The sequence below is a fragment of the Aythya fuligula genome, chromosome 1 (assembly GCF_009819795.1).
Source record: "Aythya fuligula isolate bAytFul2 chromosome 1, bAytFul2.pri, whole genome shotgun sequence".
Lineage (NCBI taxonomy): Eukaryota > Metazoa > Chordata > Aves > Anseriformes > Anatidae > Aythya > Aythya fuligula.
The window spans coordinates 78,167,706-78,195,215 of record NC_045559.1 but is presented as its reverse complement, the minus strand read 5'-3'; the positions used below and the strand labels follow the sequence as shown (position 1 = coordinate 78,195,215).

Here is a 27,510-nt window from a genome sequence, read left to right as displayed (position 1 = left end):
TGGAGACACAAACTACAGTGTTCTTATCAAGGCATATTTGCTCCTATTGTGAAGCTACGCCATGAGGACTTCTAATGAAATATCACATACTAAGTATTTTTACACACTGTTTCTTACAGTAATCACTGTTGGAAGCATCCTTTATTAAAATTTCTCTCTAGACTAGTCTGTCCATGGAAAGCTGTGAATTTGCAAGCTTTCAGCACTTTATTTCAAGGCTAGCTGGCAGTTCCACAGAACATGGAAGGAAATCTATATACATGTGGCATAAATGCAGTGGCCATAAAAAAAAAAAAAAAAATACCCTTACATGCAAACATACACACACACACACACACAAACAAATCAAAGAAACTTAACTTTAAGACATATCCATTTATTGCATCAGTTCAGAGTAAGTTTAACTCAACACTGAAATGTACTGCAAAATTAATGTACTACTTTCTTTCTCTTGCAATCCATTGTGATTGTTTAATGTGTTCAAGCCAGACCCTGCAGTTCTTGTTCAGATGCTCACTGACAGCCCTGGGGCTCTCACCTGAGCATGGACTATTGAACCAAGCCTGTAACAAGGAGCACTAACCATGAAATGCACAGCAAAGGCCATCAGAACAACTGGTCAGGTGTAACTTGATTAGCCATGTAGAGTCATAGGACTAAATGCAGAACAAGAGGACTTAAAATACAGATGGTTAAAAAAAAAAAAAAAATTATTGAAGATTTCTTCTTTTTAATTTTTCAATTATAATCAAACTTATTATACTGGAAAAATTTTGGTCAGTCCTACGGGCAATCTAGAAGAGAGCTGAGAGTGCAAAGTTGGAGAGTTCCCCCAGATTTTGAAAATATTTTCACTCTATTGTTTCAGATGGGGACAATATGAGAATAAAATAAATCAGCTTAAAGGCCAAAGTTTCAAGGATATTTTTTGAACCTCCAAATGTAAACCAGCTGTTGAAGTCAGTAATCAGACTCCGTTGTGCTTAGAAAAACTGAAACATAGGCAGAGTTGGGGAGAGGTCTTGTTTGTTTTTCACATATAAGTTTCTTCACTCTCCTCTGAAGTTTGTGCACCAGGAAGAATTTCTTTTTTGTTCACTGTAGCTGGTTCTTTGCTGGTTGGTCTTTCTGCATTTTTAATATCTGTCATCTCCTTGTCATCTGGTTTGAAGCGTCTCATTATTAAAACAAAGAGCACTATGTATAAGAGAGAGCATCCTGCCCGTAATCCAGCAATGAGACCAAGATAGACATTTCTTAAAAAAAAAGACAAAATACATTTATGTTATTAGTACTTGCCACTTCTGAGTGATACCAAACACATTTAGGCAAAACCATTTATTCTCAGCCATGTCTCTTTCCACATTTTGGGGAATAAAAAAATAATAAAAAACAAACAAACAAAAACTCATGATTTTCAGCCCCAGGCAGTCCCTAATCTGGTCTATACTCCTAGCAGAGATGTTTGTTCTCTGAAGAGTTCTTCCATTCAGCAGATGGTTACATTTTAGTGTAGGGACATGAGGAATAGTGCAGGCTGTCCCAGCCTTCCTCCAGCCCCTAAAGGGAAGCATGCAGTTCTGCATTTAGTGCACCAGCAGCTGTTTGTGTTGCCTCTTCAAGTGGATTTTGTGAGGTGTTTTATACATTAGGAAACAGAGAAATGAGGGATGAGGAAGAGCATTCTCAGTATTAGCTTACTCTACAGACATTTGGTCTTCCACAAAGCCAAAGTGTTGCAGAATTATGCAGTGAACTAATGGTCCATTAAGGGAACTAATATGGTGATGTAAGGGAGTGCACAGCAATGCCATGTGTTACATTTGATCAAAAGTACGTGGCTTATTTGATTTATTAAGGATTAGTCAAAATATAGAGTTATGGTGCTTTAGGATCCTAATCTGTTTATTGACAATTCATACGTGCAAAATATACTTTGGTCTTTGCTGGTCAAAGCTGCCTCAAAAGCCAAATTCCCAGTCCCTTACTGAAGATTTTACCTTACCTGAATGCTTTTGTGTCATACACTCGGCAGGACCCAGATCCCCCGCAGCTTTTTGTCCCCCATTTCAAGCAGGTCTCATCTATCAAGGCACCAAAGTAAATAGGAGCTGGAAGTCCTCCTGCAAATAAAATCTTATTACATGATCTCACACATGGCAGATCATAGAGTTCAATGTCATAGCAAAGAAAAGAGGAAATTAAACTCAGGGTTTCTGAATTATAGCTGCATAAAATGGGACTAAAAATCCTGCACTGACTTTGAGATCATAAGACCTATGAAATTGTTTAAGCAAATACCTAAAGGGTAGGTTGAACAGGTGGAAGATTATATGGGTGTGGGAAATGTTAGTAGTTCCATTTTAATGATATTTTTATTACAATTATAACTGCTGTTGTTTAAAGAAATAATACAATCTAATTTTTAGTCCTTGGTATGGAATTACATGTCACAATACATGAATATCTGCGTACACTAATGTATCTATTCAGGTATTATGCAGCAGTTTGCAAGTTAAAAATAACTAGCTTAGTGCAAAGAGCTCAAATTAAGCCCATGATCATAACCAAGTATGTTATTATGTTATTAACTGTGTTACTTATGTATTACGGAAAGAATCATTTTATACGGTTATAATGCTTTAATGTAATCAGCAAGCTTTCATGTATAACTTGAATTTCTTATGAAAACTTTTTTGTAAAATCATAAGATTGATCCTCTGCAGCATTCAGCAAAAATGTGATATTAGGAGAGAGATACAAGTGACTACTTGGGTTTGTCTGCATGGGGAAGGTTTCAAAAGTCATGACGGAAGTGAAGATAAGGCAAGGTTTGCTAGATGCGTGGCAGACTATGTCACTGAAATCTGCGAGGATTATTTATTGTAACTAAAAATTGCAAAGAAAATAATAGAGTACATGATAGCTGTAAATGAAAAATGGTCAACCAAAGGGAGCATAGGTGTTAAGGATATCTGGACTAATCATGCTCAGGTAGATGTGTCCAAAAAGGAAGGAAGGAAGGAAGGAAGGAAGGAAGGAAGGAAGGAAGGAAGGAAGGAAGGAAGGAAGGAAGAATGTATAATGCACTGTCCTTTCCCTGACTGATTCCTTCACTGCATAGAAAAAAAAATCTGGAGAGATAATCATACTATGCAATTACATACCAGGAAACACGTAGCAAGCTCCTCCAAACATTTTGAATTGCATTTTCTGCTTACAAATAATATTCTTCAAAAATTTCTTTTGTTCTCATTTGGAACAGCTAACTTGGGTCTATCTTACTGCCTACTTGAATGATACAAGGAAATGAAGTTTACCTAGTACTCTACCACCTAAAGTTTCAATCCCAACAGCAAAGGATTTCAGGTCTGGTGAAACAGATCTAAAAAGGAGACAAAAAATAATACATTGTTTTGATTTTTTGGGGAGCAGTAGAATAAAATAGCTACAAAAATGGCCATGCTGTGAATATCTGCACATGCTCCACTGCAAGAGTAATGTGGCTAACCTAGTGAATCTTATTCAACAGTAGTTAAAAACATTCACCAAAGTTACAGATTATGTGTTGAGCCTCATGTTGATTTCAGTGGATGAACTCCCATTGAAATAGATGGGAGTATTTACAGAAACCTCTCTTGAACCAAAGGAGAGCAAATTCCAAAGGTTTTGGGGAGAGGATGCACAGGAAAATTGAAGTGAACCAATTATAAGTAGATAGTTTATGTCCAGAAATTAAGCTCCAGGAGGCAGTCTTTGCTTTAGAAAAGGGGCTGTACCACTCAGTGGTGAAGGTGCAGTCCTTGCTAGCTACATACAAATAAAATCCATCTCCGTTTCTAGCATTTTACAGGACAAGCAAACTTGAGTCACCTGGCTGTAAAAGCACCTCATTCCTACCAGTGGAGACAGAGCCTGTGTCCATCAGATGAACTAGAACAATTTACAAAAAGCAGCAGGGAGTACCAAGCTGGCATAGGAGCAGGTATGGGGCTTGCTATGGCCAGCCTATTTCCCCAGCTGGGGCTTACACTGAATCAGTAGATCATCTTTTCAACATTAACATTAATGGCTTCTCGCTACACACAGTATTGTGGAAACTTCTCCAGCAAAGTTACCCTTGTCCATAATCCAGGTAAGGAGTAAGAATGTCTACAACGAGAAATACTGCAGAATAATCAGCAGCTTAGGACAAAGAGGCAATTAATCGTGTGCACTGAGTACTGATGATTGCTATTCACCCATAAGTATGACTTGAAAGAAACTTTCATACGAAAGGCAGAGAACATTGTGGGTTTTGTTTGTTTGTTCGTTTGTTTGTTTGTTTGTTTGTTTGTTTCTGAGAGTAAAATAGCAGCGCTGCTTTGCAATTGAAGGAATAAAAATAAAAATGATTGCTGCTGAAATAGTTCTGTTTGTACCAGCTTGAAATAAAATGGGAGGCTTCTCACAACACATGAAACATTCTGAGGCAACAAAGCTTAACAAAGGTGAATGTTTTTCTCTTGAGTAATGTGAACAGTATAGTCACCTTGGACATGGCTTAGCATCACACTTATTTCAGTTTCGTTGCTCTATTAAACACATCCCTGTCATTGGAAGTGAAATGTACTGTTTGCAGTCAATGTAAGGCTTTACCCACTCCATCACCAAAGTATCTATTCAACCTTAAATTGGAATTAAGTGATAGGTTTCAGAGAACAGCTAAAGACACACAGCCCCAGTTTAGTCAGCATACCATTCCTCACAATACAAATCAAATGGTAGATACTATATTCTGTTTCTTTTTCCCCAAGCTTTATGGTCAAGGTAAGGTAAAGTATTTCACCTAAACATAATCATGTATGTAGGAGTGCCTCCTAAGGCTAAAATAAATGCACATGCAGTCTGTAATGCTAAAAAATAGGGAAATGCTTTGGTACAGCTCTCTCTTTGGCATTGTCCCAAAACTGCAGAATTGCCAAGTCCATGTCCTTGTGCTTCCACACAGCTGCAATTGTGAAACACCTGAAAGGAGAAGATGGGGAAAAAAACATTTAATCAGAATATAGTGACTCAAAACTATTTTAGTATCTATATTTCTCCATAACAGGCAGACTGTTGTTTATGCTTAAAGGATATGCTTAAAGGACCCCCCAATCATCTCTGCAGACTGATGGCCAAGTTCATTGGTATGCTCCAGCTATGCCACACTGCTCCAAAGACACAAAACAACTGTGATTCTAATTTCATCCATGCCGTTGCTAGGACTGAAGGCGTGCTGTGTAAGCTAAAGATGGGTGAAAGCTATAAAATTCAGGTGTGAATTGCTATCCAGCCATTCTGCTCAGGGATCCAATGAAGCATATAAGTAAAATTAAAATTATATAGATACAGACCCAATAAAGCAGTCATGGATATCTGTTCTCCCCCTTTACTCCACTCTCATGAGTCCCCACCTGGAGTACAGCTTTCAGCTCTGGGTCCCCCAGCACAAGAAGGACATGGAGATGTTGGAGTGAGTCCAGAGAAGGACCATAAGGCTGATCAGAGGGCTGGAACACCTCTCCTATGAAGATATGCTGAGATTTTTGGGTTTGTTCAGCCTGGAGAAGAGAAGACTCTGGGGAGACCTTATAGAGGCCTTCCAGTGCCTAAAGGGGGCCTACAGAAAAGTAGGAGAGGGACTCTCAGGGAACGTAGCAACAGGACAAGGGGCAATGGCTTTAAACTAAAGGAGGGTAGATTTAGATTAGATACAAGAAAGAAATTCTTCACTCAGTGTGATGAGGCACTGGCACAGGTTGCCCAGAGAAGCTGTAGATGCCCCATCCCTGGAAGTGTTCAAGGCCAGGCTGGATGGGGCTTTGGGCAAGCTGATCTAGTGGGAGGTGTCCCTGCCCATGGCAGGGAGGTTGGAGGTCTTTAACCTCCCTTCCAACGCAAGCCATTCTATGATTCTATGATCTATATCGTTATGTATCCAAAACAGCATTTGATGCTGGATTGAGTGTGGGCTGTTTCATGTTTTTTAAGTTAGCAGGAGGCATGGGTTAGATAGCCAATTCCCCTGAAGTGAATGAAGCAAAAGGATATGGCTATGAATACGAGCCTGAAAATGTTGCCTGTCTATTTCAGTGTTGTTAAATTAGGGCAATTCTGCTTCTGGCAGAAGACATGATCATTTGCACACAAGTAATATGACAATTTTCTTCTTTTTTTTTTTCACTGCTTTAAGCCCTCGCTTAAGGGCTGCTTTTTAGCAGATACAGCATGATTAATTTACTGCCGTTTGGCACCTAGGCTCAGACTAGGATTCTGCTATAAATTAAATATTTCTTTAGATATTGTTTCTGTCCATAAATTTCATACCTGAGGTTGGTTTCTATGTATTTTTCTTCCAATGTAAAACTTCTTCAAGTTTGCTGGTGTAGCAAAAGACTTTAGTTCAGCTACCTGGATATAGTAAGCATTCGTCTTCAGCAAGGGCCAAGGCTAACCTAGTCAGCTGTTCACTGGAGCAGGCCAGGACCTTTCACATGATCTGATAACACTGATCAGTTTTTAGAGTCATAAACTGCAGCCAAAAAGTAGTAAAAAGCAATTATAAGGGCAGCAAAACTCTAAATGAAGCAGATACCTGTCCATACAGTGGCAATTTAATTGGTACTTACATTAATATACATACATGCCACGTCTTTCCATTGTAGTCTGCTTAAGGGCAAACCATTTTCTAAGGCGTTGGCCCTACCATATCCAAACCTAGCTGGGGTAGTAGTAGTAATCTAGTCCCAGATGCTTTTTATGCCTCCAACAAGCAGTCCCAATGGGGCCTCTCTACATCAAGCACAACAAACTGCTCTGTACTCTTGATCTGAGACAAACCAGCCAGTTTGGCCTAGGGTGAACTAAATAATGCTCATACAAAATGTTCCTCTAATAGATCCCTGGGTCTGCTGTGCTCTTGAGGATGATCATATGGCTATGGCCTATTGACTGAAATTAAAATGATGGTACCTTACTTAAAAGCAATTTATCTAAGAATTGGAAAAGGATAATCCCATCTCGTGCAACAGCCTGGATTTCAAATGTCTGGCTGGGTACCTTGAGACTTCTGCAAACCTACTGTTTCTGTTGGTCTTGCCAAAGCAGGATTTTTAGGAGTGCTGGAAATCTCTTTGATGGTGATGCACTGAACAAAATAGCCAAATGTAAAAATAGGTCTCTTGATTGTACAATTTAGAGTTATTGCCTTCTTTCCTGAGCTACAACATGTCAGGAAAGCAGGAAATTCCAACATGGTTTATAAGTTTGTGAAACCAGCAAGCACAATTTTATGCAGGTCTGCCTCAAATGAGTTGACACTAGAGGACTTAGCTGGTGTAGTGACCAGACCAGTAAAAGTCTGGTCTAAAGCAATCCCCTCTTAGCTGTGTTGTATCTACACAGTAAGAGATCTACTGAGAAACTTAAAGACAAAATTATGGTCATCTTGCTGAGAATCTATATATATATATTAAATGAAATAAAATTAAAAGCATTCAAGAAATGTAAGTCAAGTCTGATGTTTCATGTCTTCTCTGAGTAGCTCGCTTACCTCACCACAATTCTTTTAAATACCCAACCTGCAACCTTACACACACTCAGTTTCTACTACTAGGTTAAACAGTACAGAATGGACAACTGTTTCTACAGGATTTCTTAATCACAAAGTCAAAAAATAATGGATTGAGAAATCTAGTTATCTGTGTAATCATTTGTCTATACATTTACCATATTCTTTCCTGTCCCAGTTGATGATGTACATCCCGCAAAACAGGCCGTCATGTAAGTGATCCCATTGTCCCCACATACAGGATCCCACTGATCCACCTCACAGCTGCAATCGGCATTGCAACTGGCCATGAAGCTGTTTTTGGGGGAGGAAAGTTGTTTCAATCTGGAGGAAAACAGAAAGAAATAAAATAATTATTTAGTAGAATTAAATATTCTAAGAAAACATCAGGGAGCAAGCAGGAAAAGTGAGTAGAAAGTGAAGCAATCAACAAGGACAGATATCTGCTACCATCTAGATAACCGTGAAGTTGTTGTATGGAGGCAAAGTTAATTTAAGCTAAACCAAAGTTCTCTTGGTATTTTTCATCCTCCAATAGCATTTTTCTGGATTGTTGCTGAAAGGGTATGGAACTTGAAAACTAGGTATTTTTTGACTGGAAGTGAATATTTGATATTACTTTTTCGTTTGAAAGTTCTTCCCAAGGATAACAAAATCATATCTAAAATCTCTTATCACTTGTATCATAGAATCATTAGGGTTGGAAAAGATCATCTGGTCCAACCATCACCCTACTATCCATGTCACCCACTAAACCATGTAGACTGGCCTTGCTTTCTCCTAGCAGTAGAGATCATACCGTGCTAGAAGTGACAAAACAAAACTACATAAAAAATATAACAGCAAGATATCCTTGATAGTTGTTCACTGAGTCAGAGCTGGGTAGTGGCAATGAAAGTTGCATGGGTCTGAGTGGGAAGTGCTGCTTCCACATCAGCTCTGTGTTCAGCAACAGCCCTGCACCTGGATCAGGCTTGAACACAGTTTCTTATCAGATCTAATTTCTTGCAGTAGCATATCATGGACCTCTGTGTCTTCCACCTTTATTAACATTTCTGTGAGAAACACCAAATTCAGGCTCCAAGGAGCTAAACTAAGTGGATGACAACTAGAACTGAGAATGTAAAAAGTGGCCAGAAGTTCTAAGGGCATGGTAGCAGAGCTCAATTTTCAGAAAGTGTTGGGAGACCACTGTCCACAAATAACCCCTGCTTTAAAATGATTCCCTATTCAAAGTGTTGAAATTTTGCGTTTTCTTCCTGCCTGTCAATCCAAAACATACCTCAAGTGGTCCACATTTCTCTTAAGTCCTTTAGAAAGGAAAATAATTGTGTAGTTTTTTAAGTTGGTAAAGAGGTATGTAACTCCATACTAACCAGAACAATCATGTCACATGATAAATTCTCCACTAACAGTTCGCCTGGGGAATCTGTAATTGCTCTTTCAGTATTCACTGCCTTGATGTTTCTGCTTATTCTTTAACTCACTCTGCAGTATCAGATGATGTGCTCAACCACAGCTATCTCCACTGGATAAACCTCTGACATCTTTTATGTAACTATCCTTGGAGCTGACCTAGGTTTCAGGTTTGTCAAGATACCTAGATATTTCCCTCAACATAGGCTTAGTTTCAAAAAACACAGGCCTGAGTTTCTGTCTGAATTGAAAATCTATCAAGCCCTGCTGGATTTGGTTTAATCCTTTTAAATCCCTTGAAATTTGTTGGACCTGACTGAGCTAAACTTAAACAGTAGTCAATTGTGGCAAGCTGCTGGGGTCAGCAAAATATTCTCCAGGATGCATGGCCACAATCCTGGTGAGGGAGGGGAAACATTTCTGTGGGCAGCACACCATCCTGCCATAACAATTTTCTACTTCTCAGCTGAAAAGATGGACACAGGCAGGTTGGCAGCTCCAGGTACCAAGAGAGGATGGAAACTGAATACCTGTGCAGGTCAGTAACTACTGATCTAGAGGATGATCCCTTCTAGAGGCAAAGCTATTGGGGGGGCCTTTGGTGAAGCCATTTTCCACACTCTTTTTAGCTCCTGCTCCCTATGTTGTAGCAGGGGACCAACTTTAAATTCAAGTTTTGAAATAGACTATAAAAAATTAAATTGCATCTTAATTAGAAATCTGCCAGCATTCAAGGGTATACTGACAATATAATTCAATAAACACTTTAGAAAAATAGACATCCAGTTTAAATGACATTTCAAAAAGAAAATCAGGATATTCTTCATATCCTCAGCACTAGGTATCATTTCATTCTCACATTTCTGTTTAAGCAGAGAGGATTTTCTTGTATCACCAGCAAAGGAGCAATAAAGTGATACATGTATAATCACAGCAGCTCCACTGTAGTTGAAATCACACTGACTGACAAAAGCAGGTGACCTAATACACTTCAATTTCAATGAAAATTAATTCTTTCAAACAGACTGTACATATATGCTTATATTTTATGCAAGAGTGGGTAGCAATATGCTACAGTAAATCAACAGTAAGGCCGTGTATAATCCAAATTCAAATTCAAATGTTTCCTAGATTAGGTTTGTCATCCAGATTAGTTTGGATTGTAAAACCAGATTAGATGATGAGAGTAGAGGAAGACTACTAAGTGTCTGTACCATGTTCTGCATGAGGCAGGTAACAATCATGGAACAAAACACGGCCAACACAAACCAAAGGGAATACGAACCCAGAGTAGGGCACTGTCAGACCAGCCAGCTGGAGCACCTCACAACTGCATGTAAAGTACAACAGGTTTAATAGATATGCTACTATAAAGGAGATGCATGCAAACTTTGTTATTCCAGTTATGTCAAGTTTGAATTTCTTGATCAGATAGCCTCCTAGAAACATCCCCAGGATTGTGATGGGCAACAGTATCACACCTGTAAAGAAAAAATAACAGAAAGATGTTAACTGTTGTCACTTGGATAGACCATTTTTAGAATAACTGTCAGGTACTGGTAGTTTCCAAAAAAAATCGGATACTGACCTTTTTTTGGACAGATCCTTTGAGGTTCTAGGAATTTTTATTACCTGTAAACAATTTAGCTTTTTTCTTCATTTTCTTTTGAATTTTAAAAGCCCAGTGTGGAATTTCCTACCCTTTATTACTCTGTTGTTTGTATGCATACTGATGTAAGAAATTCTAAACAGGTGCCTGGTAGAAACTGGAGTAAATAATACAAATATCTTAGCTCATGAGTATTTCTTCATCTAAGGTAAAGCCTTACACTTCCTGAGTGTTACCAAAAAAATCCCCAGAGCAGAACATAAAAGAAATCTCTGTCTGGTTTTGCATCAGGTTCCATCTTGCTCCGAGAGAGAGTTAATCGGTTCAGCACTTCACAAACTCCAGTTCCAATACTTAGATGCCACAATACTTAGATGCCAGAGAGTTTTTGCAAGGTTTTATTGTGAGGGGTTTATTTTTTTCCTCAGTGTTTTTTTGGTTGGTGTGTTGTTTGGTCTGTCATGCTTTTTTTTTTTTTTTTTTTTTTTTGTTTTTTTTTTTTTTTTTTTTTGGAAAATGTAATCCAAAACAAGACAGGAAAAATAGAGTTCTTCCCACTTTTGTCTCTGACCCACAGCAAAGAAAATTGCCTTCAGATTCATGTAATGTAATGCAAGTTCTGCAATGTCCTCAAATACCCCGGTATCTTGCCATGTTAAGAGATCATATTAATCCATCACTTTAAGATTAATATAATTTCTGCATTTTTATTTATTTATTTATTTATTTATTAGAACACTACAAAGAACTTATTTTTGAGGGAACCAGAAAATAGAAGAAGAGTTTTGAGCTGAATGAAATGACCTGGAATTTTACAGTTTGGTTCCCTGTTGTATATAATATTTATATTTGTAATGAAAACTGAAGAGTATTTATACAAAGGTTTTATTCTGAAAAAGATGATCAGAAGTGTCATTAGAAATTTTCTAAATTATACTTTTTTTTTTTCTTTTAGTTGGTATTTAGTTTCATTTTGTGTAGGTTTTTTGGTCCCAAGAGCATAAACCCAACCTCATTCTTTTAAAAAGGCTTCAGCCAAAAAAATATATATATATCTCATTCCAGTTCTAATAACCCTCTAGCTAACTAAACTGGGTAGATGAGGAAAATTAGCACTAAAATTAACATCCAGTTTCAAAACATAGTAGAAAATTAATAAATTTCTATGTACTTTTTGCTCACCATAAAAGTTCAAAGAAGGTCCTCCTAAAAGGGATACAAAATAGCTAAGAAAACTTCCTTTTTAATATTGGAATTTAAAAGTAAAGGCAGGTACCTACCAACTAAAAAGATTGCTCTTGCCACTGATACATTAAATTGCTGTTCCATAAACTTTGTCTCATAGGTTATCAACCCAACAAGAGAATTGTACTGCAGAATGGTGAGGAACACATATACCAGGAAAACTGAATTTCCAAACAGCTTCTTCAAAGTTGGTAGGAAATCTGTAATGGAGAGATATATGCTGTACACCCTGCTAAACACAGAGAAGAGGTATTTTTGTCATCCTATAGATAATAAGACTAATTTAATTAGTGTCTGTCTTGAAGGTTATAATTCTATGCCTGTCAAAGCACGTTTGCTCAAGTGAGAGTTTTCCCCATTGCCAGCACATGACTTACAGAATTATTACTGCATGACGCAGCAAGGCATGGTGGATGCAGGACTGGGAATCAGAAATTCTAGATTATCTTGTATGTGACAGGACTGTTCACCAGTGGCTTGCAAGTCTGAAAACCAATGCCTGTACAGGATAGCTTCCCTAGAGGAACATTAAGACTCCCTATTATATACCAGGCAAAAAGGTTGTTGCCTAAAAGCATGAGCCTCCACAAAATGTATGAAAGCCCCTTATGCAGGTACACAGTTTTCTGTATTCAGAAAAAGGCTCAGCCAAAGGCAAGAACCTTTCCATCTGGCTGCTGGCACATTTGCCTAAAAGATCACGTCAGAGCACTTCTCTGGGAAGTGAACTACCACCAAATGAATTCACACACATGCATACATGCAAATAAACCCTCTGGGGACTGAGTACAGCAATGTGTAGTTGGGTCTGGTTTTGCCTGTACTAGGTTAACTCAGCATCACTGAGATCATACATCAGAACCATGGATTTAGTGAGAACTCTTCAGCTGATAAGGTAGTACTTAGCCCCTTGTTTCCTTCACATTTTTTGGTCATGGGAAAGCAGTAACCCGCCAGCTGCGGATTGCTCATTAATGAAGGATGGGATGTTTTCTCCCTCTAATGATTATAGCTGTTTGACTGCTACTGGGTTGAAATGAGAAAATGCTCAATGCAACAACATGACCTTTTTCCAGATGTCTGATATAAAAACAGCTTTAAAACATCTTTAAACTGTGACTGAAACACACCTTTATCAATTAATATTAATAACATTAATAATTAATATTTTTAATAATATAACAAATGAGAGAGAGCATTTTTGTCCATTATTTGCATTGCAGAAACTTGCATTGTGCAGAGGATTGTGCAAACCCATACTCAGTTCAAAATGAACCCCGAGAGAGAATTCTCATGCTAACATTTGGGCAATAATCTTCACCTTTTACTGCCTCAGAGAACTTCAATTGTGGCTGAACTGAGGGGTCTATTTTACAGTGATCTTGAACAGGCAGATGACTAATCTTCAGATTTTGCTCTTCTCCTTCTTTCAGTAAGGAGTAAGGCAGAAACCAGAAAGGCAATGAAGCAATGAAGTTGACTGCTCCACAGATAAGCAATCCAAGCCACCAGGCACCAACCCAGCGGGTATCCTTGGGATTTATGCTAATGGCATCTATAAAACAGACAGGAAAAGAGATTAGATATCATGCAGAGCAATTAAATTGTCTATATGTGTCCTTACATGTATTATTTAAACACCAGAACAGGGGTATTTATATTTCACATGAAGAACTGAAATGCAGCCTGTGTCAAATCAGTCCCAGGATGCCAAGCATAAGACACGCCATTGTCTCCATCTGGACCCTTGGTGGCATTTCTGTGCTGCAATCTTCCAGCACTTTCTGTGGGGACAAGTGACAGCAAGAGACCCATTCACCACTGGAAGAGAACCTCCCTTTCTCAATTTCCTCCTTTCCTCTTTTTTCCATTCTCAAACTTAACAGTTTTTCCTTGATGTTACTCAGATTTTCCCTGGGATTAGAGACATGAGTGTGATTTGAACAAGGAAATGAGGTTTCATCAGAATCTTTGGTGCACGCTTTTTAGGAGAACATATTTTTTGCCATCAAAAATAACATGAGCAAAGGCCTTCCACTGTTCTAATGTGGGGACAGCCTTTAATTTGCTCACTTGTTCTCAGTTACGCAGCAACGGTGCAGAAAGGGCATGTGCCAGCATGTAAAGAGGCCTAAAATGTTTCTGCAGTGAGGGTGAGGGCTTAAAGCAAGATCTATCACAGTCATGCTATAGCACTGAAGATACTAAAATAGAAATAACATCAGATTTTGGGTAGGAAAACCCTCTGGAGAGCCCCCCTTTTTGGAGCAGTAAACTGGGAGTGTGCTTCCTAGCGTGTTAGGTTCCTACATACATTTGATGCACTGACTCTTACCGATATCCGCAATGCCAATATCGACCCAGAGGCTGGCACAGAAAGATCCAAGCAGGAAGCCCAGGGTTGGCCCAAACATCCCTGAGGACCTCACCAGGCCTGCAACAGAAGGGAGCAACACAGAAGAGTGAAGAGCATGCTGGGCAGATGTGGACACCTGCTTGTCTGAGAAGAGAAGAGGAGAGGGAGAGGGAAAGGAAGAGGGAGAGGGAGATTAAAAAAACAGCACACATGTAGCAATGGCCTGGACAGGTGTTGTGCAGCTTTTTTCTTTAAGATACTGTAAGTTATCAGATAAACTAAGAAACTTTGTGTGCAATAATTTTGCATATATAAAGTTTTTAGATTAACTTCACTCCTGCATAACCTTTAAATTCAAAAGTAACTTAAGTAAGGTAATTTGTTTGTATTGTGATGAGAAAAAGCCAAATAAGTTCACTGTGATATTTTCCTACCATATTTTTGTCTATATCCTTTGTAATTAGTAAACAAACTAAACAAACAGTAAATCATGTAAACATATCAGTTATTCAGCTGCTGCACATTGATATAGCTTAGCCAAGCCCTTGTATTGATGAGTAATTATAGCATAGAACCTTGAACTGTTTTTAAAATTTACATCATATGTTGGCTTTAGATGTGTTTTTAATGAAGTTGTGGGTTTAGTAGATACATGATTATATGCTAGTGCTCAATTCAGTGATGAAATTTCGTTAATTCAAACCTTGCATTGGTGAGAAAACTATGAAGGTGGAGTACATCTCATTAAATAACTTTGAGTATTTTTCCTCTTGCATGATAAATATGGTGGATACTGTCCCTTAATTAACCATACTATCATTTATGTTTGAGTAAATCAGATTTTTTTTTTTAAATGGTTATTGAAAGCTTATATTTATAGGCCAGATCCTCATATATATCATATATGATGCTATATGTATACGTATATGTAAGTGTGTATATATATATATATATACACATATATTGGCAATTCTATGAGCACCTAAAGAGAAGTGAAACATCTGAAGACTGTAAAATATCTGAATAAATTAAGTGTTTGGTGTGGGAAAGTATTTATGAAGTAACCACTCAGTTAGAGCAGCTGGCCTCCACAAAAACGATCCCAGTATTTCTGTCTCCTGATGAATGTCAGTGGCATGTGGAGACAGATCATTATACTTTTTAGTCATACTAAGCAGTGCCCTATGCAGAAGAGCTTCTCAGGACTGTATGCAGAGTACATTGGTACATTGTACCAGCTCAGGACCATGTTGGTGGTACCTCCTCCTGGTAGAACTACATAAATTAAATGATTCTGTAAAACTCAACCTGAAAACTATAGAATTTCCTAAGGAAAAAAGAATCAATTTCCTGTCTCATAGACTTCTATACCCAAGATATTATCTCTATTAAGTTCTGTAAGATTGCTCTAAAAAGCATAATTTTTACTTTTCTGTTCCTTTATATGGTAAATCTAGTTTTATGATTGTCAATTACCAATTTCATCTTTTCAGTCAATCAGTCAATTTAGTCAGAATCTCAGAGGCGATTACAAGTATTTTGGATAATTCCTGAGTGTAACTTCTGAATCTGTCAGTTCTCTTCACAATACTTCCGTTTCTGCAACCTGCAGATAACCTCTTCTCAAAAGCCATCTTCAATGGCCTAGCACTGTAGCGTTACTTCCTGAAACTGTCTTGCCATTTCTATGATTGTTTCAACTTCACCAAGCTCATTTCAGGGATCAGTTTCATGCACCCCCAGTCAGATATCAAGGTATTAAATCAATTTGGCAATAAATTAATTAGCATGGGCGTAAGTCTTTCTGTCTTGGGCAATAAGTATCTTCCATCAAAACAAAAACAAAATCCCTATTCGAAGGAATTTGTTACAACACCCTGGCAAGGTGTTTGTTTCTTTGTTTGTTTGTTTTTTCCTTAGGTAACTAATGACTATAAAAAGCTTTCATTAGGAAGTGTGCTGCTTGTAAAATTCGAAAAGTCAGGTAAAAACTTCTGAAGTGCATGTTTGCATTACTGCAATGAAGGATAATTCTCTCATCTGTGGAATGATGATTAAGAATAATTTATTCTCTGAAGCTGTGGTACTAAAAGTGATATGCCAGCTAAGGAAGGTATGATTTCTCATTTCAGAGAAGTTAGTATATAACTAAGTTTCTCTTTATCACAGAGAAAGCTGGCACTTGTAGCAGAAGCAACTGAAAGAAAGCAAAAGGAGCATCCAAGAAATATCCTTCAAAGACAAAGATGAGATCTTTTCTGCATTGCTTTTTTGTCTCTATACACCACAGAACTGAATAGAGCAGAATGATAGATTTTTTTTTTTTTTTTTTTTTTTTTTTGGTCAGTATTTGCTTGGCTATAGAAATGTTAGAGAAAAGAATTATAAGCATAAAAATCACTCATATGTATATTACCTATGTAGAATGCAGAGTTTTCTTCTTTAGAAAAATCATCAATATATGAAACCCCCAGTGGCATAACTGGTGCTTCCCCAATTCCACGTAAAAGATTCCCCATCAACACAAAGAGCCACAGGTAGGAATTTGATGTTTTCTCACATCCTGCAGGTCATAAATATTTACATTTCTGTGAACATAATTATTATTCTGTTATTGCAACAGAAAAATAACATAAAATATGTTTTTCATGGCCATGGTGGTGTGAGTTTGTATATATCATGGTTTCCAGCTCTTATGTTTTGCTCTTATATTTGTTATAAAAAAAGGGCGTATGAGGTGGGGACAAGCACTGGAAGGGAAAAGAGGATGTATAAAATGAGGTATCCAGAATCAGAGCTTTTGCTTACCTGGATTTTTCATTGTGTTAGGTGTTTCTGTAGTATCTGAGACTGGATGGCCCACAGAGGATGCTGGGGAGCAAGCTGATACACTCGTAGAAGAGTTGTCCACGGTAACAGCTATCCTTTCATAATTATAACTGGAAAACAACTGTGTAAAATACAACTGACACATGAAAGAATCTGTTCTGCAGGAAGTGTGTATGAGCCTTATGTTCATGGGCATCCTGCTATGTGAAGGCCAAGTAGACGGACAACCCATTTCGAGCACTTTCATTAAAAAAAAAAAAAAAAAGATGAAAAATGAATCTTTTTCAAAATGCTGTGACCTTTCTAACCCCAATAGTTTCTTAAGTTAAGGAGGCAAAAAGCTGATTCCAGGGTTTAAGAGATCATTTGTTATACTGAAGAAGGAATACTGAGGAAGAATATATCCACATCAGTCTACATACAACAGTGCTGTTTTTCTATGCTTGCACCCAGTTTCTTACCTATGTGACAGATGTGTAACATAAGAGAGATCTGTGTTAGTTTAAAAATAGCAAGCTCAGGATCTAATAGCAATCTGTGTCTATAAAGAGATTAATGCAGGCCATAAAACCCATGTGGCAGTTTGTATTTAAACAGCCAGTTTCTACATCATAGCTGAGTAAATTGAAGCCAGCTTGAGTATATTAATGCTACATTGGGATAAATGGGGAGTAGATATTCCCTCTGACTGTACAATCAACTGGTAACTTTAAACATTTTGATGGATGACATTGAGGTACCCATGGCCACTGGGTTTTTCTGAGTGTTGTAGAGAGTAGGTAATCTTCAGAACTCAGCTGTGAGTTTGGTTTAAATCAGAGATTTCCTTAGTTCAGCTTCTAGCCCATGCTATCCCCTGCAGTGTAGGTTCCCTGCTATTTCACAAGCAGAGCACTGACTGTGGCCACTTTCTGTATGGTGTTCCACAGATATAATTCTTTCTGTGATCTCCTTATAACAGATTGGTCTTGGAGCTAAAGAGCAGATAAATTACAAGCAAAGGTAAACTACTTTATTTTTTGAGGGACAGAGAAGCTTTATTTTCAATTGCTATTCAGTAAGGATGTTGAAGGATTAGAGAGGTATGAATGCTTTTGACAGTTGTGTAAGCAGTGTGGCTTAGATCTGAAGGTGTATTTAGATATTTAACCCTCCTGAGGTTAATGAAGATAGATAAATATGTTTGTAATTTTAAAGAGCTCAGCCTGAAAAACTACCATGGAAAATGAAGCCTCTTCCATCAAGATCTCACTAGAATTCATTGAAGTATGAAAATAGGTAAACATTAATAATAGTAAAAGAAACAATCTACCTCTGGAGAAAAATTCAACCTACTTTATCCCTTATTACAAATAAGGCTCCATAGCCAGAACCTTAGGTTCCTCTTTCATTTACCGATTGAAGGAAGTCTGATTTTGGAAAGAAAACCCAAAAGTCAATGCTAAAAAAAATCTACCTACTAAAACCATCTTGTTGTCTGCAAGAAACCATGATTGTCAAGGTTTTAATTCATATGTATGATTAAAAACAATCTTCATATGATCAAGTTCAATTAATGCACAATGTCAAGACTCTCCATATTTACCGTCCCATTAGGAACTGAGGCATCACTGACAAAAATGCTCCTAATGACATAATGAGACATCCAACAGCAATTACTTTTGGTCGATGAACTCTTGGTCCAAGGTAGCTCACCAATATCATTACCATTAAGTTACCTGCGTCATCAGGAGAGATAATTAGTAAGATTACAAAATGAGAATATATTTAGAAGTGTTATTTTTCCATTTTCATAAAGAGTATGCATACCTAACTCAAAGCTGCCATCAATAATACCAACAATTGATGATGAGATTTCAAATCTCCTTTCAATTTGACTGGACATGCTCTTCATGTAGCTTCCAGAAAGTCCTTTGGCAAAAAAGGAAAAAGCTAGAGCTCCAAGAAATATCTGAAGAGAGAAAATAATTGAGTTTGCAAAGCAATAAATTTTTCTGCATGGCTGAATGCCTCAGCAACAGAAAAATCAATGCTTTGTTTTCTAATTCTTTGTGGAGTGGTTCCTTCCCTTGCTTTTATTAAAACAGAAGATTTTACTTTTAGGACTGCCTCCAAAGCCTCTTCCAGTACAATGAAAACAAATGTTGACATGGACTGTGTGTACCTTTTACCTTTCTACCACATACTACTTCAGCTGTTTCCTTCCTTAGGAAAAACTTGCAGCATAGTTGTTTGTTATTGATTCTATGACTATGGAATGTGTTCATTACTCTTACTACTTCTCTTATTCTGAAAGACATGGATGAAAAGATATACATGCTTAAGGAACTATCACTATGCTTATAACAAATATTTAATCGATTCACTAGTAAAACACAGCCTCATCTTTTAATTGCTGAACATATTTATTGACTTCTGTGTGCTTGGAATAACACCCTAGAGCACTGTTTCCAACACATGTAGTGTAAAACAGTACCACACTCAATTAACTGAATTTTGATAGATCTTCAGGTGATCATTTTCAGAATTCTAAAAAAAAAAAAAAATGTGGAAAGGGCTTCTTGTCATACCTTTAGCTTTGAACAGTTACGGCACCCACTCTTAGCAGGAACCACGCTGCCATTGCTGTCCTGGAGGGGTGGTCTGTCTTTAAATTTGCCAGTGGTTATTGTCTTATCCATGTTTTTCCTCTTTTAGATCTCGTATGTTGGTCTTCCTGTCTGGAAAAAAAATATTACTGTCATATCGTAAATACCGATATCTTATATATTCCCCTCTGTTTAATTCCTCTGGGAACTTATCAAATTTCCTATCCTGCAGGACCTGAAGGCCAGCTGAACCCCAAGTGGAGGCCATTCAGGTGTCATGAGGGCTTTTAGGTCCCATGGGCTGCCAGGCCATGGCAGTGTTCCTAGGACTGACCCACAAGGGTTGCTCTGCTACACCGGTATGTGCATTTCTCCCGCATGAGACACCCAGGAGTAACTTGGACTCCCTGATACAAGTCCACAGATGACCAGAGGCCAAAACTCTCTCAGTCACCCCCCAAAAAGTTACTTCTACTGATCACAAATAGACACTACTGCCTAATAAAGATATAAAGCCTCAATAAGCACTCTCACTTCAGTTTTGTAGTTTTCACTTCCAAATCCTACTCCAGTAGGATCCAGGAAAAGCAATTACAGAGAGCAAACACATGGATATTTCAGAGTGATCCACTTTATATGAAAGGGATCTAACCTTCTTTAAATCATCTGTAGTGGCTGAAAAATCAAAAAATATTGGAGAAAAAAAATAAATAAAAAAGATAATTAATGTATGGTGAATTCAGCAATTCAGCCTGAATTCAATCATTACAGGATGGTAGCTGAAAGACAAGTTCTGTATACCAAATGCATTCTTCATTGATTTGTGTTTTGCAGATGATTAACTTTATGAAATACTTGACTGTTAAATAAACAGAATTTGGACTAGTGACGTGGTTTTATTTTCACAGTATTTAATGTCATGCTGCCAGCCTAAAAATCTGGCTTAGATTTACAGAAAATGGTAAACTGTATAAACACATCTTTTTTTATGCCTAATGACCATTTTCCATGATCACGCTACAAAAATCTGTAGGTAAAAAAACAGTTAATTGTGGACACTAGCAGCATCTAAAATTAAATGAAGCCAAAAGAATGATACAAGATCTAATTCATGACTGTTTAAATAATAATAATAATAATGGTAATAAAGAATTTTGCTAGAGAGATAAAACAACCCCAAGTCCACAATGATTATTATTTAAAAATAATAACAAAAAAAAAAAAATCTAATGTGCAGAATTCTATTTTTTGCACTTTATGTAATCTCTTTCAATCCTAGTGACACCAAGATGTACACAAACCCCGGTCTGTCCTGTGCTGCTACTTAACAAGTAAGCAAAAAAACACCAAATGGAAAGCAGGAAGTGAGTGGGACGAGACACACAGCAAGAGAGGCAGAGACAGGGAGAGGCAGCAAAAGAACTTACTGTGTGCCACTTCATGTCAAGCTGTTTCTTTCCTGTGCCCTAGGGCTTTCAGGCTGGATGCCAGTGCAACGTCACAGCAGAAGCACTGCCTACTCAGAGAAGTGGAGCACTCCACCACATTTTTTTAAACCTTGGATTTCCTTCTTAAGGTGATTGCAAAAGTTTCCCACAGTCACTGATGTAAAAACTTTGCAAAAGAAGGCAGGTTTCTTGTACTGTCATTCCTTTGGCAGCCTACCTGCCAGCATGCTAGTGGTACCAGCCTCTCCCAGAAGGAATAACTTGTTTTCTCCCTCACCTCTCTCTCCCTCCCACCCTATGTCCCTATGTTGTCGTTCTTCCCCCCCCCCCACCTTTTTTTTTTTTTTTTTTGTCTAAACACTAATGCAGCTTAAGCGCCTCTCCAAATTGTTCTCTTTGCCATCCACCATGAAGTGGCTCAGCTCACGTAGAGGATCTCAGAGAGCAGGCTGTTTTCCCAAGCATCTTGCAGCCTCACTATCCTTATTGGTGCCTTTGATGAGGGTCAGCAGAGATAGTGAAGGATGGCTTAGCTCTTGAAGAGGACATAAATTGCACATTCCCATCAGCCAGCTTTTGATAGGGGTCCTTGGTTGTCCCAACGCTGATGCAGAGCTGGAAGACGGCTGCCCTGATGGAGACCCAAGGAGAAGTGGATGCGCTCGGGAAATCACCGCTTCCAATTACAGACCTCCTGCCTATTAGAAACCAGGATTATTTACTGTAACTATGGGCAGTTCCTGCAGGTGTCAACAGGAGGTGTAGGATGACACAGCTATCCCTCCAAGCTGGCTGCAGGCTGGCCAAACAGAAAGCCCAGCTCCCACCTGTTAACCAACCACATAGAAAATCGGCTCTCACATCTAACAGGGCACATACAGAGTGTAAAACCATCTCCTCATTGTCTTCTTTACATAACTTTCCAGCTCAAAAGAAAAATTCTGACCTAGAAAGTCACTCCAGTCTTTAGCAACAGATTCTCAAGAAACAGAGTTTCTGGTCAGCGAGTTGCATGTAACAGCATGATGCTCTCTTTTGCCAGAAACTTGAATTACAGAACCAGATTATTGTCTAAATAAAGGACCATTCTTCTCTAGTGATTTCTAAATACAGGAAAGAAAAAAGAAAAAGAGAAAAAAAGAAAAAAGAAAAAAGAAAGATAAAAGAAAAAAGAAAAAGGAAAAAAGTTTTTTTCTGACTCCTGTAACCTCAAACTGGAAGGAAAATAATGTGCCACCTTTCTTTCCAGCAAAAAGTAAACACCTGAATTTCATAAGAGTTTGATGTTTGTATGATTAGACTTTTTAGTATAAAAATTTGACAGCATGTGTCAAGCAATTTGCTAAAGATTAAACTGACACATTGAAATACATGCAACTGCATTATTTACTCCCAAAAGCCAAATTAAACTGTAAATGTACAAAGTCCATAAATTTGCAAGGTTTCACTTTCCCCTGAAGCTTAGTAAATTAACTGCACACGGTCATCTGATATATTCGCATTTTCTATTGGATTATGCTTGATATGATTTTACAGAATCTACTGTGATTATTACGTACTTGTTGATTTATTCTGACTTTTTTCATATAAAGTTTTGACTTTTCCTTTTTGATGGTTGGACTTTATACTATGGCATGTAATAAGATACATGGTGAGGAGATTGAAACCCAGCCTATTTCTAACAGTGAGTAACAAGAAGAAGGAAGGAAGGAAGGAAGGAAGGAAGGAAGGAAGGAAGGAAGGAAGGAAGGAAGGAAGGAAGGAAGGAAGGAAGGAAGGAAGGAAGGAAGGAAGGAAGGAAGGAAGGAAGGAAGGAAAAGAAAGAAGGAAAGGAAAGGAAAGGAAAGGAAAGGAAAGGAAAGGAAAGGAAAGGAAAGGAAAGGAAAGGAAAGGAAAGGAAAGGAAAGGAAAGGAAAGGAAAGGAAAGGAAAGGAAAGGAAAGGAAAGGAAAGGAAAGGAAAGGAAAGGAAAGGAAAGGAAAGGAAAGGAAAGGAAAGGAAAGGAAAGGAAAGGAAAGGAAAGGAAAGGAAAGGAAAGGAAGAGAAAAAGGAAAGGGACAACTTTAAATCGCTTAGATTCATAGACCAGAACAAATCAGAATTGGATTCATCTAATAAAGTTGAAGTTATACATATTACAACTTACTTTTGGACAGCTTTTAACATATCACGAAAATTGAGGAAAAATATATATGAGCATTAGCAATGGGTCCCCTAATATGTCATTGCTGTCGGCTTGCCACCAAGTGGAAGAAGTCTGTTGGAAATGTAACTGCAAGCCCATTGTCTATGTGGAGAGAAGGCAGAGCACACTTCTCAAAATGAGACACCCAGAAAATTCCCATCAGTGCTTCTATAAATATATTTTAAAGTTGGATTCAAAGAGTTTTGAGGGCATGACATTTCTTGTGATTGTCACACACAGATGATAAGATCCACTTACATGGCAGCGCAGCATGGAGTTGGTGCAGACCCCTTGGGATGAGCCAGTCAATCACCTTTTCTTTATAGTCAGAGGAGGAAAAAGAAGTATTTCCAAAGGTGTAAGTTGCCTGATCTATTGTAGATACTTACTTTAAAGTGAGATGAAAAGAACTCCAGATGTGGCTGTGATACAAGGCTAGGCAGCAAGATCAGCTTTTGAAAATGGAAAGTCAGGAGAGATGAATCCCACCATAGGAGATTTCAGCACTGCTGCACAAGTTGCATTCCACACCTTTGGCAAACTAAGCTCCACTGTCCGAGACATTGTTTGCTGTTGTGCCTGTCAGTGCAGCTGTCATCATATGGCAACTGTGGGCAGACATAAGAGGAAATGGGCCCTTGCTGTGGACGGACAGGCTTGGTGAGGCAAGCCCCAGCTCCGTGATCCTGGCCAGCCCACTCACACATGCTGGCAGAGCTCACCATCAGCAGCACGCACCACTGCCTCTCCGCCAGCCACAGTTTGGGCTGGTGTGTCAGCCACCAGCCTGACAACTGGCTGAACCTTGGCCTTGCCCCCTGAGAACCTGTTCTGCAGGGCACGCAGTGGCATGGAAACTCAAGAACAAGCCAGCAGGTCAGCAGCAGGGTCAACATCAGCTGCCACTGCTCCCTGTGGGACCCAATGCTGGCAGACTGAACAGCAGTGACCATCTGAGTGGTGGGCACCAGGAGATGGGCACAGGAGCCCCCTGCACATGGCCCCAGGGACTGCTCTAGGGGTGGGAGCTGTTTCCCAAGCCCAGAAGGGCACTGCACTGCCTAACGCTGCCAGCTGTGCTGCCAAAGCAGGACGCTGCGTTCCTGATGTGATTTGCCTGGTTGAATGTAGCAGCACATCAACACCCTCTGTGTGTCATGAACCGCATCAAACGGGAGCAAGATATTCTGGGGCTGAGCACAAGTAAACACATTCAGAGCACATGGGAGTACGTTCCCGTGTTCAGCTGGCTGGTTTCCCCAGGAGGCTGGTTTGCACAGCAGTCATACACAGACAGACAGAAGTTTAGATCTTGGCCTCCAACCATGCAGAGGTAGACCAGAGGGCAGCTCCATTCAGAGCCTCATCTCACCCATCGGCAGAGGAAGCATTGTGCAAGTGGCACCTGCTTGTCACCGCTTTCATCGTGCTCGGTTGCACTGAGTGAGCTTCACTGCCAGCAGAGCCTCTGCCTGGAGCAGCACAAGCCAACCCTGCAGCCAAAAGACGATGTGGTGATGCCACCTCAGAGCTGATGTGGCTGTAAGACCAAGGCTGAGAGAGGTCAGCCTGCAAGCTAGCTCATGGGTTTCCTCAGACAAAAGAAGCAGCAGAAGGAGAAGGAATGTGAATCCTGATTGTTCCCTAGTATTGAAGAAATATGGAAGGGTCAAATGTGAAAGAAAACAAGCTATTCTGCTCAAAACAAAACCAACCAACCAACCAAAAAAAAAAAAATTAAAGCAAGCGTGATTTCTGTATAAGGTGTTCAGTATTTTTCTTGATACCAATTTTTCATCTCTTGAAAGGTACGTAGAGGATTTGGGGTTGCTATGCTAAACTACCATGTAATCTTATTTTAGTAATTCCAGCTTCTTTAGGTCCAGAGAGAATTAATAAAAGAAAAAGATGCAAGTGGTAAAATCATTTCAGAGTGCTCTTCTATGAGAATTTACTCCTGTAAAACTTTATGTGGCTTGCTCACAGGCCTCCTTCAAAATTCGTACTATCTAATACTGTAGTAAAAGAATTATCTCCCCAGCAATGGGCCCTCAGTGAGTACTCATACATAAAACCTCAAATAATAATAATAGAAGAGGAGTGTTACTGATCTCTTCAAATTGAAAGACAGATGTGTGTGTGCTCATATTGGAAATAATACTTTTAATGTTGGAGGAATGGAAACAAAAAATCATTTCAAGTCATATAATTTCTTGGTAATATGCGTTTGCACATGTCTTTGAATTTAGATATAATTTGTACCACCAACTGTGCTTGAATTATTCAACCTTCTGAAAAAGAAGAGGTTATCCCAAAAATATCAGGTTTTTGTCACAGCCAGTGACTTGTCAGTGATAATGCATGACTTCCAGCCCAAATCTCCAGCACGTGCTGGATCAATGTTTTCATCTGAATAAAGGAAACATTGCTTAGATGTACTCTACACTTTGAAACTAATATAATGTCATTCAGATAACCCAAACGAGCATACTGTGGTTGCTTTCAAAGCTGCAAAGTAGACTACCACTGACAACCTTCAGAAGAGGAGAGCCTACCTTCAATGTATGCCATTGGAAATCACCTTTTATAAGTATTTTGCTATATTAAACCTGTGCCTAATAAGCTAAGTGGGGAAATTATCCTCTAAAAATCACACCTCTTTTTTTGCTGTGGGAAGTTTGCATTAAAAAGACAGTAAACAAACAACTCTGTGGTAGAATACAACAAAAGAAGTCCTCTTCAAATACGTCAGTATTGACGTGTTTCTCAGGCCAAGATCTCTACTGCCCTCTCCAAGCTACAGCTCAGAGCAGGACCTACTGACTACGTGTGCCAGCTCTGTGGGGGAGCAAAATGTGCCCGAGCCAGAGGGCAAGGAGGAGCGAGCCTCCACTCACCAAGGAGCAGGACCACAGAGTACTACTGTTGTGCCTTCATGAGCACAGGGCCAGCAGTTTCAGGGAGATTAGGAGATTAACTCTCACTTGCAAGTAATTTCAAGCAGGAACTTCTGGGGCACTTTCTGTTACATGCCTACATGAGGAGTGCATTTTCAATCTCATCTCCCCATGGATGCTAATCTAAAAGCCCAGGAGAAATTCTCTGCTGGCAAAACCAGCTCAAATCCCTTGGATTCCCATAAATTTGGCCAAGCTCATGAGGAGAACTCTTGCAAGTATTACAATAGACCTCTACTGCTTTTGCCTATCAAAGTGGTTGGTGTTTAAGCACTAACTCTTAATTTCAGAATAACAGCAATAACTTAGGTTATTATAAAAAGTTATGTTATTACTGCATTGCCAAGTAATTCTCAGTTTTCACCCTATCCCTTGTGGGAAATGTAGGAGGAATAACTCACTGCTGATTTGTTTGTATATTATAAACTTACCTTCACCTTTTTTAAATGTGAATAAACTTAAAATAATTTTATATAGAAGACTATAATTACTCATGCAACTTAGTTTTTGTTTGTTTTTTTGTTGTTGTTTTTCCTACTAAATGATGTTTTAACAGTCATTAGAGAAAACTTACAAACTTTCTGTTTTCACTTAAGGCTAGATGTGAGATACTTGAAGGAAAACATTTAATTTCTCTCCAATCAGTGCATTTCCCACATGCAGTTCCAAGGTAGGGTACTTTTCTTCTAGCAACTTTTTGAAACAATATTTTATGCAGAGTTTCATTTTTTAAAGAAATGATGAAGTAGTTGAGCATTAGTTACAGAAATTGGTTTTGAGGAAGTTGGCTTTTTCCATAAGGTGTATATAAGGCAAATTTATTGTGAACTATTGCTAAAATTATTGTGAAGCATAATCTCAGGCCAACATCCAAGGAGATTTTTTTCCCTTTGCTAAGGAATGTAAAGATATCTGCCTCTATAATCCGTAAGACAAGGCATTAACAGCATCAGTGATATAACTGCAAACATTAAAAAGGTCATATATTCACTGTTGTGGTGTTCCACTTCAGGCAGGAACATGGTGAGCCACATTTCTCTTTTGTTGTTGTTGTTGGCTTGGGAGGTTCTGAAAAGCAAAAGCAGGAGACCCTGAAAGAAGTGTCCCAGGGCCAATGGTAAAAATGGTTCTTTTATTTTTGTTTCGTAAATGACATGAACTCTAGAAAAATCTCAAAGGTCAAAAATGCACACAGTATACCACTGAAATATAGAAAGACCTTAGTTAAAGCATACTGAAGGACCTCTTTCAAGGCAACAAAACCTTCAAGAACTGTTTTTCAGC

General features: G+C 38.6%; 1 protein-coding gene across 1 annotated transcript; it reads right to left on the bottom strand.

The window, feature by feature from the left end:
• Positions 1–1,033: 1,033 nt before the first annotated feature.
• LOC116496837 (solute carrier organic anion transporter family member 1C1-like) lies at positions 1,034–21,096 on the bottom strand. Its single transcript, XM_032200213.1, has 15 exons — positions 21,065–21,096; positions 19,620–19,769; positions 18,859–19,000; positions 18,635–18,767; positions 17,029–17,159; positions 16,637–16,783; positions 14,200–14,298; positions 13,186–13,419; positions 11,900–12,064; positions 10,296–10,491; positions 7,753–7,918; positions 4,829–5,007; positions 3,321–3,385; positions 2,006–2,123; positions 1,034–1,256 (listed from the first exon to the last, which is right to left on the bottom strand). Exons 2-15 carry the CDS (start codon positions 19,728–19,730, stop codon positions 1,034–1,036), a joined length of 2,109 nt encoding a protein of 702 aa, XP_032056104.1. The 5' UTR covers positions 19,731–19,769; positions 21,065–21,096.
• Between the last annotated feature and the right edge of the window lie 6,414 nt (positions 21,097–27,510).

What these genes read in the sequence shown, in the direction of transcription:
- LOC116496837 (XM_032200213.1), bottom strand. Translation starts at nt 19,730, where the DNA reads ATGGATAAGACAATAACCACTGGCAAATTTAAAGACAGACCACCCCTC. An exon ending in CTGACAGTGCCCTACTCTGG is followed by an intron (nt 7,919 to 10,295) that starts GTTCGTATTCCC and finishes GTTTTCCTCCAG; the next exon opens with ATTGAAACAACTTTCCTCCC. An exon ending in ACATACATGATTATGTTTAG is followed by an intron (nt 3,386 to 4,828) that starts GTGAAATACTTT and finishes TCTCCTTTTTAG; the next exon opens with ATCTGTTTCACCAGACCTGA.